The 10,359-nt window shown below is 53.2% G+C and overlaps 2 protein-coding genes across 3 annotated transcripts; one reads left to right on the forward strand and one right to left on the reverse strand.

The window, feature by feature from the left end:
- Positions 1–277: 277 nt before the first annotated feature.
- COQ4 (coenzyme Q4) lies at positions 278–4,247 on the reverse strand. Its single transcript, XM_071817236.1, has 5 exons — positions 4,167–4,247; positions 3,477–3,579; positions 3,000–3,129; positions 2,081–2,174; positions 278–1,465 (listed from the first exon to the last, which is right to left on the reverse strand). Exons 2-5 carry the CDS (start codon positions 3,543–3,545, stop codon positions 1,303–1,305), a joined length of 456 nt encoding a protein of 151 aa, XP_071673337.1. The 5' UTR covers positions 3,546–3,579; positions 4,167–4,247; the 3' UTR covers positions 278–1,302.
- A 686-nt stretch (positions 4,248–4,933) lies between these two features.
- TRUB2 (TruB pseudouridine synthase family member 2) lies at positions 4,934–9,560 on the forward strand. Of its 2 annotated transcripts, XM_065853745.2 has the most exons (8): positions 5,127–5,260; positions 5,341–5,463; positions 5,570–5,644; positions 6,227–6,288; positions 6,612–6,693; positions 7,261–7,333; positions 7,772–7,908; positions 8,650–9,560. In XM_065853745.2, the coding sequence occupies exons 1-8, from the start codon at positions 5,164–5,166 to the stop codon at positions 8,937–8,939; spliced, it is 939 nt and encodes a 312-aa protein (XP_065709817.1). In that variant the 5' UTR covers positions 5,127–5,163; the 3' UTR covers positions 8,940–9,560. The 2 variants fall into 2 exon arrangements, with proteins under 2 accessions (XP_071673336.1, XP_065709817.1); XM_071817235.1 differs by lacking the exon at positions 5,570–5,644 and having other exon boundaries at positions 4,934–5,260.
- Positions 9,561–10,359: the final 799 nt, after the last annotated feature.

The following is a 10,359-nucleotide window of genomic DNA, read 5'->3' on the forward strand; positions in this document are numbered from 1 at the left end:
CTCTGCACCCTGATCTTCCCCTGTCCAGGCCCTTCTGCAATGACCAGCACAAGAAGTTGCTCAACAGCCTCAAATCCCAGCTGGGAAGATGTTTTGCAGCCCACATTGTGTCCTGGTCCCCAGGGATTCACGGCCATGTGTGTACCCTGCCATCACCTACCACAGCAGACAAAGGACAGCAGACCCTGCCGGAGCCGAAAAACGGTGAGGTTTCACATCAGATCTCTCCCTCAGAAGGGGAGATGGGGTGGAAGGAGAGGGACAATGAACCACAAGCTCCACCGTGGATTTTATTAAGCAAGGAGGAATTTCAACAGCAAACCCACGCGTACGAAGAGCTCCCAGCCTGGTGCCTCTCTGCCCTTGCATCCCACGGCTCTGCTCTCCAGCTGCTGGCAGTCTGGAGCCCTGTTTAATTAACTCAGCAATCAGCTCCCAGACACAGCACAAGCAGCCGCCATTTCTGTGCTCCCAGGATTCAGTCCCTTATTCCTGATCGTGTCATTTTGTCGCCCAAGGAGGGGAGGATTCCTGCTGAAAACACAGCGCAATCACACAGATGTCAGCAGTTTTGATGGGGAGGGACTACAGGGAGATACGGCAGCCTGGGATCAGCTCTCAAACAGCCAATCCAGCTCAGATAATATCCAAAGGTATTTCCCTGCCGGCTCCATCAGCATGCAACTGTGCACTGGCTGGTCTCCAAGGCGTCAGACACATCCCACGTGGCTCATCAGACCAGTCAGGCACCAGTACTAGCTGGGATTTCACTGTTGCACACACCAGACCTGCCCCTGGGCTGCTCTGTAAATCACTTGTTTAGCTCCAGTCCAGGGCAGCCCCAAGACTTTAAGTTTCGATCTTGCCAGGGAGGGTGGAAGGAGGAATTTGCCTACACAGCCTTCGAGCTGCAGAAGGCCAACGTGGCAGTTTGTGGCAGTGTGTTGTTAACCAGCTCTGCTCCCTCCCCATCCCAGCATTTCAGAGCATCAGTACCGGAGTGCTGCTGTCACGGGGACCTGAGCAGCCAGACCCAGCTGGCAAAGGCTCGGTGGGCTTTGCCATCCCTCCACTGAATCACAAACAGCAAAAAGGGTCAAGTTTTGTCACAGTACAGGGAGGTGCCACTTGGCCTCTACCAACAGGAGGGTGCCAGCTCTTGCCAGGAGAAAACTCAGTCCTCGGGTCCGTGGCGGCTGGTAGAGCCACACAGCGCTGCCGGGCAGGAGGAGATGGAGCACGGCAGGGGACGGCTGCTGTCTGCCAGCGGGGAGCCCCTGTCCCCTCCCCGTACTTGAGCTCTCACACTCGAATGGCTGGGGGGGGGAAGATGCCGATCTCCTCCCGCAGCGACTCCACCGACTGCTCCCAGCGCTGCTCGTAGTAGACGTTCAGTATACAGCTGGCGTTGAGCCCGCTCCGAATCGCCCAGGGAATCAGTTCGGTGGCCAGGACCTGCAGCTTTCTGGAACAAATGATACAGGAGGTGACAGTTTTGATTTCCTTGTTTTGTTTTTGATTTCCGAGTCCCCATTGTAAGCAGATGACAAAACCATATGTCCCAGGTACCCTTCCACCCCTCTAGCATCCCTCCTGCTTAACTCACAGAGGAAACTGAGGCACAGAAGAGGACAGCATGCCGGAAGGTTACAGTCAGCAGCAAACCCCAGACAAGAACTCAGGTTTCACAATCCCCAAATTGTGCTGGGCCACCAAAACAGATGTGCTGGGGCAGGAAACAGCTGCTAGCACGGTAAAAGTCGTGCTGGCCTCAACATGTGCCCAGCCCAGGGCAGCCAGGCCCGGGCACTGCTCCTCCTGCCTGGCACAGGAAAGTCAGAGCTGGGAGCAAATGAAGCATCAGGTTCTGCTTCAGCGACCAGGCAAAGTCGTGCCTCCCACTGTCACTGCTTCCCTGGGCTGTGGGGACAGAGCAGACGGTTCACACCAGGGATCCCCTCCAACACCCCGCTGCAAACTAGCAGTGTTCCCCTCTTCATCCCCAGAGGACCCTGGCAAGCATCACCCAGGCTGGCACGTCCCCACGGCAGAGACTCCCTCCTCATCGGCTGGTGCCTACCGTGCGCTGAGACGGATGGGGCCGAACGCTGCTCCTAGGACACACATGGGCAGCCCCGTCTGGACGGCTTCAAACCACTTCACCACAACTTCACCTGGGAGGGAGCAGGGAGCCACGAGTGGGCAGGACAGCTGGGTCGATGGCCACCCAGGGCTGTGCAACACAGGCTGCACCTTCTGCCCCTTCCTGAGGATGCTATGGACATGTCCCCCCTGACTCCATCACAGGACTTGAGAATGCTTCCCAAGCCTGGTCATGACCTCATCCCATGCTAGGATGAGCCTCATCATGCACCACCCACTCGAGAGGGATGGCCTGGTGTCCCCAGGGAGCAGCACCCCACTGTCAATGCCCCACGAGTTTGGGAAACACCTCCCGGGCAGGCCAGCTCCCCGAGGATCTTTAGGAATGCAACTGCCAAATCCTGATCATGGCATGGGACAGACCTTTCAGAAATGCCACCAGGGCTCGGGCAAAGCCTGTGCAGGAGACCTGATGTGCCGGTTCCTGCCGGCTCCCCAGCAAGGCTCAACTTGTGACTTGTGACTGAGTCAGACCCAAAATGAGGGCAAAGGACACAAGGATGAGCAAATAGGAGCAACCAGGAAGCCCCCGTTTCTGCCTTCGCTCAGAGCCTGCAAAACAACCCTCCCTCGGTGCCACGCTCCCTGTCGGGCAGCAAACACCCACCCACCCAGCGGCTGCCTGCACTCAGGGCTTGGGCACAGCATCTCCCAGCAGGAGAAAGGTGACATCCCACAGGCTCTTGGTCACCACAGAGCCAGCGATGCGGGACAGTGATGATGCAAACCTCCCAGCACACTGCCTCAGGCTGAGGATCAGGGAGTTTGGCCCAAGTGTCTGTCCCTGGGAGAGGTGGGGTTGGGCAGAGCAGCCCTCCGAGCCCGCTGCCGCTCACCTAGCATGTTGGTTGGCATGCCGAGGAGGGTGTGCATCATGTCATGGACTTCTCGGTACCGCTGGATCACGTACGCCAGCTCTTCATCATCAACAAATTTGGGCGGCATCCGGGTGTCTGGAGAAACTTTCTGCAAATCCACAGAGGTCCAAATCAGCTCCTTCCAAACCTCAGGCTTCTGGTCATGTTCTTTAATGCACAGCAACATGTGGGCCCCTTCATTAGCGCATCTCCAAGCCCCCAATGATGGGGGTCAGTGTCATTTACATAGACAAAAAACAAGGACTGTGCAGCACTGGTGACAAATCCAGCGTTGTCTAATATCCAGCATCTCATTCTGTCTCCCCAGCTCCCTCTCATGCCCAGAGTGTTCCCCACAGGTTCTTCTATGGCTCCAATCTCCCTCTAAAGCACATCCATGCTCCTGGCACAGGGATCAACTACAGCCACTTGCACCCTACAAACCCCCACACTCACATTGTCCTCCAAGAACCGGACGTACTCTCGGCCCAGCGTGCCGTCCGGCAGCCCCCGCAGCCTCGTCATGTCCAAGGTGGAGAGACGGATGCGAGGCCGTTCCCTGAAAGTGAAACACAGGCCAATGAGTCTGCCAGAGAAACCCACAGCACAGGATCCTGGAGAAAAGGAGCTGGGGATATGCTGTAGGCATCTGGAAGGAAAATATGGAGGTGTGTAGGGAGGAGGCAGAACAACAGAGATGAAAATGCTAATGCAAAGAGATGCAGCAGCAGGTGCAGAGGAGAAATCCATGGATGTGGTGGGTTTTCATCGCTGCAGTGCTCCATGCACCACATCCATGGATTTATCCCCCCTGCCCGCTGCCACATCTCCTTGTGTTGGCTCCTGCCAGTTCCAACAGCGAAGCAGAACAGACAGACAGCAGTGCTTGGAACAGGGCTGGGCCCAGCAGCTGCTGCACTCTTGCCCTTAGATTTGCCACAGGCTCCTGTGATCGTTAGAAATATAATTAGAAATCTAGAGGGTTAGAGCTAACAAAACGCCTGTGCTGGTTTTAAGCCAGGAAGCCCTGGGCTCTCCCTTCATGGGGCCCAAGGAACGTGTTTGGCCTCGTGTCTCCCTCCCCGCCATGAACCACGGGGTGAGGGAGGGAGGGATGCGGAGGGACGCACTGGAGGATGCGGTAACCTTCAGGGTGGTGTTTCATCTTGTCTCGCAGGCTGGGCAGGGCAAGGCAGCCTGTGGTCTCCCCGAGGACCGCAACCATGTCTGAAAGAGAGACCAGACAGTGACCCAAGAGTGCTTTTTGCAATACCCAGCTGCACTCAGTTGGCAGGTGAGGAAATGGGGCAATGAACCCCTTGGCCAGGACCACGCAGAGACCCTGTAGCAAAGGGCGGAGCCCCACAAACCGCAGATCTTCAACCTAGGGGCTGCTCTGACCTCATGTCACCCGTAGGAAGAGATGTAGGAGCAGGTGTGAGGTCTAGGGGCCCGAAGAGGAATTAAATGGAGCCACATGGCATTGCAGGGGGTCAGGAGGAGGTCACAGTGGTGTGTCTGGGGTTCCTCACCCCCTCCTGCCCTGGACGAGGTCTCAGCTCTGCACTTGCCCCATTACTGAATGTCTCACACAATGGGAGACAACAAATAAAGTCCCCAGAGAAACTCCCAGGAAACACAGGACAGGATCTGCCAGATGTTCACATGGAACCTGGGTGTCCCCTCAGCTCGGCTTACCGTGTCTGTAGGGGTCATACAGAGCCATAACCGCCGAGCCGGCAGCCAGCAGCACCTTCTGCAGTGGGCTGGTGGGGATGTGCCCGGGGTACAGCTGGTAGCACCCTTCCCCCTCCTCCTCCTCCTCCTCCTCCTCGCCGTGTCCATCCCGGGCCCGCGGTTCGCTGTGGCTCACACACGTTCTGCCTGCGGGAGCAGCGGGTGAGGAACCGGCCCGCCGGGGACGGAAAATGGGGCGGGCACCGCTCGGACGCCCTTGAGGTGCCCGCGGGGACCGGGACAGGGAACTGGCACTTGCCTGGAGAACCGCGACCCGCCCGCAGCAGCGAGACCCCGGCCCGCGCCACCGCCCGCCGCAGCAGCAGCAGCATCGCCCCCTCCGCCGCCACCGCCGCTGCCCCGGAAGCGCCCGGCGGGGCGGAGCGGGGCGGAGCGGGCAGGCGGCATGGCGGCGGTGCCGGGGGGGCTGTTCGCCGTGTACAAACCGGCGGGGGTGGCGTGGGGCTGCGTCCGGGAGGCGGTGGAGACGAAGCTGCTGCGCGGTGAGCGCGGCGGGGACCGGCGGCGGGACCCCACACCCCATGCCCCGGGGGCTGCCCCTGACCCCCCGCTTCTCTTGCAGAGCTGAACGCGGCGTCGGTGCGCGCCCCGCGGCAACACGTGCGGTTCCTGCCGGCCCCGGGCGACAGCGGGGACACGAGGCTGGTGGCCATGAGGGTGCCAGTGCTGGCCGACCACCCCCTCGGTAAGGGCCGTCGCGGGGTCGTGGCCTTGGCGGGGGGAGTCCCGGGGGTGGCGGAGCCCCGGCGGGCGCTGCGGGGCGGTCCCGACGCTGTGTGTGTCCGTTGCAGTGCGAGGCCCTCGGTTCAGGCGGCTGAAGATCGGAGCGGGTCACCGGCTGGACGTGAAAGCCTCGGGAGTGTTCGGTGGGTCTGGTCCCCGAGCGGCACCGCGTCCCGCTGGCTGCGGGGGGGTGGGTTTGCCCGTGGGGCAGCGGCGCTGAACGCTCAACCCTTACACAGCAACGTCTTCCGGGTCTCACAACCCGGCTGGGAGTAGTAGGAGTACAAATGCTAAAACATCGAAGAAACGATCCAACAACACACTGGCAGTGCCAGGACATGGGAGTGACCCCTTCCCCCAGCACACAGGGCTTTGCTGTGACACACCGAGCTCCTGCCCGTGACACCGTGGGTGATCTGCCACCTAACACCCTGTGTCCACTCTGCCACTTGAAATGGCTTCACTGTGGCTGGCATTGCTAAGCAATTGTCCAGAAGTACCCAGGTGGAAAGTTCTGGGAAAATCCAAATGCCTTAGTTACAGCCTTATCGTAGTTTTAATGACAGGCAGTAATTTGGGGGTCTAATTGTGTTGTTCAGACATGACTTCTGAAGGAGAAACAGCCCTGTCCAGGGGGGAAGAAAAGTAGTGTGTGTGTGCGATAAACGCATGTCAGTAACTTTCGGTGTGGCTGAATAACGGGTTCCCTGTTTTCTGTGTTTCAGTGCTTGGCATAGGCCATGGGAACAAGCTGCTCACCGACCTGTACAACTGCCACCTGACCAGGGTAGGTGATGGCTCGGAAGGGCCTTGGGACATCTGAGCGCAGCCTCACACTTGATTCCTGCCCTGGTGCCACAGACTGGCCTCTTGGCAGTGATTCTGCTTTTGTGTCTAAAATCTAACAACGCTTTTAAGAGCTTTTTGGTGTCCAGAATTCATCCTTCACGTGAGTGTCTGCACGTGGTTGTATGAGAAGAGGATGCCGCTGTGTTTTTGTGCAACACCATCATCATAGCCTGCACGTCCTAGCAGCTGCACAGCAGAATGTTGGTACTCAATTGCTTGGAGTATTTCTTTGATAAATTCCATTCTTTGCCCTTCTTCAAGGTTTACACTGTTGGTGGGCTGTTTGGTAAAGCCACTGATGACTTCTCAGACACAGGGAAGCTTGTAGAGAAGACAACATTTGGTAAGAAACTGAACTGATGTGTTTTAAAAACAAACAAAAATAGAACACCAACTACAGGCCAACTGTGAAGTGTTTAGCCAGGTAAATTGCATAATGATGAAAGGAACGCCTGAGGTGCTTTCTAGTTGTTGTTTTTACATGCAGCCCACATGCAGTCCTGACATTATAGTCCACTGTTCTAAATACAGCCCCACCATCTACACAGCCAGTACGAGTCCTGATCACAGGGGTTGCTGCTGAATTGGGTGGGATCCAGATCTCTCTGTAAATCATACCTAGAGATAGTGATTGGAAGCTTTCATTAAATGAAACTCTTCAAACACCCAGTAAGAGAAACTGGAGCAAACATCTTGAAATCAATGAAGCAAACTGATTCTTCCCATTGTTGCCCAGTGCTGTGCTGCTCCGTGCATTACCAGGGTACAGCCCGGAGATGTGACTTTGCTGGAGCCCGTTTCGCTGTGTCTGTCTGTCACAGTGGTACCCTGATGGCACATTTCATGCTGCCGTCTCTTTGCAGTTTCTGGATGGATAATTGAGACTTTGTTTTCGCCTTAATATTTGCAGATCATATCACAAGGGAGAAGCTGGAACGGATTCTCGCGGTCATTCAAGGAACAAATCATAAGGCCCTGCTGATGTACGTACCAGCGGGGAAATGCAGCTGACCTGATCCGACTGTTGGTCTTTAAAACAAATGAGATAATTTTGTTTGCCATAATGAAAGTCTTTAAACATTAGAGTGCTGGCCAGGGACAGAGAGAAGTGACTCTGAGTGCTCTGGACTCTGAGAGGTTGCAGTCAAATGTCCTTGTATCCTCAAATCTCCAGCTATTTTAGGACCTATTAGCCACATTAGGGCCTACAAAAACATCTTGTAGATGTGACCAAGTACTTCCCTCCCAAACTGTGCTACACTACTGACAGTACATATAGCGTTAAAATGTACACAAAAACTCAACACATACACAGTTTTAAAAATAAAAATTGCAGCTTTGCTTTATTAGCTTGGAGATATTTTGAATCCCATTGAGAAGCACTAAGTGTCTGTGCTGCTCCTTTTTTTTCCTTTTTGCAGGTATTCTAACATTGACATGAAAACACAAGAGGCATACGAGCTGGCTGTCCAAGGGTTGATTCGCCCCATGGGAAAGAGCCCTCCGATAATCACAGGCATCCGATGCCTCCAGTTTGCACCACCAGAATTCCAGCTAGGTAGGACTGGTATGAAAACTACTGGGGAAGTCTGAGAATATATTATGGCAAATGGGTCAGAAAGCTTCAGTTTCTTATTAGTGATTTAATGCAAAATGAGTTGGTGGGAGCTTTGTATCAACACATAACTGGTAGTATTTTGTGGTTTCAAGTCACAAAAGCATCTCCTCATTAGAGGAACTTTTTAGTGCCATGGAAATATTTTTTGTTAGGGCAAGATCTGGAGTCCTCACAGTACTGAAGCTGCTGTAGTAGATCAAGCCAGCTGTGCACCTGGCTCACAGGGTTTTCCCTGCCAGTTCCAAATCTTGGAGTGAAGCAAGAACATTTGCATAGTGAATACCTATGGGGCAAAACTGTTCTTTATCCCAATGTTTCAGTGTAATGCAGTTTAGTGTGTGTGTGGGGGTGGGGGTTAAATGTCCTTTGCTTTTTTACAATGAGTCTCCTCACAAACTGTCTTGTTAAAAAGGTACCTTTTCTTACCCACTTTGAAATATCTAAATTTATACATTACTCTCCTGTATCCGAGTTTGTTTTCTAAAACATTCACTTTGGGAGGGACATGGACATCCTGCAGCATTCCAGAAAATTGCAATCCACCTGCGCTGTATCTTAAATAGTCTCTTCTACCCAACCAGTTCTTTCAGCAGAACTGTGAGGGCTGTCTGGATTTACAGACAAGGTCTGAATTTGTGTCAACACTTTGCTGCTTCTGACAGAATCTCTGTCTCCTTCTAGAAGTCCATTGCTTGCATGAGACTCAGCAGTACCTCCGAAAAATAGTTCACGAGATTGGTCTGGAGCTGAAATCATCTGCTGTGTGCACACAAGTGCGGAGAATACGTGATGGTGTTTTCACACTGGATGACGCTCTCTTGAGGACGCAGTGGAACCTGCAGAGTATACAGAAAGCAATTTGGGACTGTCAGCTTAAAGTGAAAACAGAGCTGGAGAAAACACTGGGTCATCAGGATAAAAGTCTCCTTCAGACGGCGGATGCGGAGACGGCCCACGCTGCAGACAGCTGAGTGCGTGCAGCGGAGGGAACGTCCACAAGCAATTTCTGTAGCACAATAACGCAGCTACGTGCTGACAGCATGATGGACAGCAGAAGGAAAGAGGTTAATTGCAGTTCACTTCCACCCTTGCCTTGAGATGAGTTTAATCAGAGAGGCATTTTTTTTCAGTGACAGGCTGTATAATTTTTTTTAAAGCATCACAAACAGTTCATTAACGGGAGTTAGCTGTGCCAGAATTCCTGTTGACTTTGGGAACATTAGGTTGCTAAGGGATATAAAAACCCATCCCCAAATTGTTTAGCGGCAGGAAATACAGCATCTTGGGGAGCTGTATTCCCTTGATTGCACAGATTTGTTTGTTCCTTGCAACTGGCAGCATTAGCTTATCGCCTGCATGGATTTTATTTTCCCCTCTGTTGTACTAGAATATTTTCTTTTCATTAGCCCTGCTCTCAGATACAAAAGAGCTCAAAATCAGGCTAAAAGAGGGATGTACAGGAGAAAATACAGCTTACACAAAGCAATGCAAGGAAATGATTATATATAGAGTAGACGTGTGTGATCAGGTAAGAGGCTTTGTAATAGGGACTGATGCATAAGAAATAAAACTGAAAATGACTTAATGGAGAAGAGGCTGTTTCTTGGCTTGGTACTCAGCTGCAGAGCCGCAGGGACTCCCCAAGGGCACTTTGTTCTTACCTCAGCTGAGTGGCTCTGTGTGGGTTCATCCTCTGTGGAGAAGGGGCTGGAGTCGGTGCACCTTCCATAGAAAACTGTCTTGTGCCAACTGAAGCATGAGCTCTGGAGCTGCACAGAACACTTGCACGGCTACAAGTTTTATTCCTAGCGCTCCTACAAGGAGGGGAAGAAAACATAGTCTTCTCAATCCTTAAATAACCTTCAGTGACTTTGGTAATGGAGTACTGTTCGTCCCACAATGCTCACACCTAACACAAACTGAAGGAATTTCTGTACAGATCTCTCATTGCAAAAAGCATTTCCAGTTGCGTGTGGCCATTGCCAGACCAACCGTTTGGTTGGAACGCTCCAGGCTAAACCAGTTCTTCCACAGAGAAAATACCAGCCAAAACAGCAACGTGCATCCCACTTCTAGCCGCCTTGTAACTTTTTTCCTCCTCTTAAAACTACCCCAAAACATAGTTTTCCACACTTGGCAGGAGGGGTTTAAGGTGTAATCATACCCACAAGAGTCCATTGGTCACAGAATCACAGCTGCATATTAGTGGAGGCACATGCTTGAATGAATCACAGAATACAGATATTTTGTCTGTTCCCCTGCTTTAGACCTCTCCTCAGGACTTTTATGGCAAGACAAGATACTTATTAGTGATATTTCTGTGCCTGGTCCAGAACGGAGAGCACAAAATCTATTCTCTATTCTCAGCAGCAGCCTTTGTGACCATTTTCT

Source organism: Patagioenas fasciata, chromosome 20, assembly GCF_037038585.1.
Source record: "Patagioenas fasciata isolate bPatFas1 chromosome 20, bPatFas1.hap1, whole genome shotgun sequence".
Taxonomy (NCBI): Eukaryota; Metazoa; Chordata; class Aves; order Columbiformes; family Columbidae; genus Patagioenas; species Patagioenas fasciata.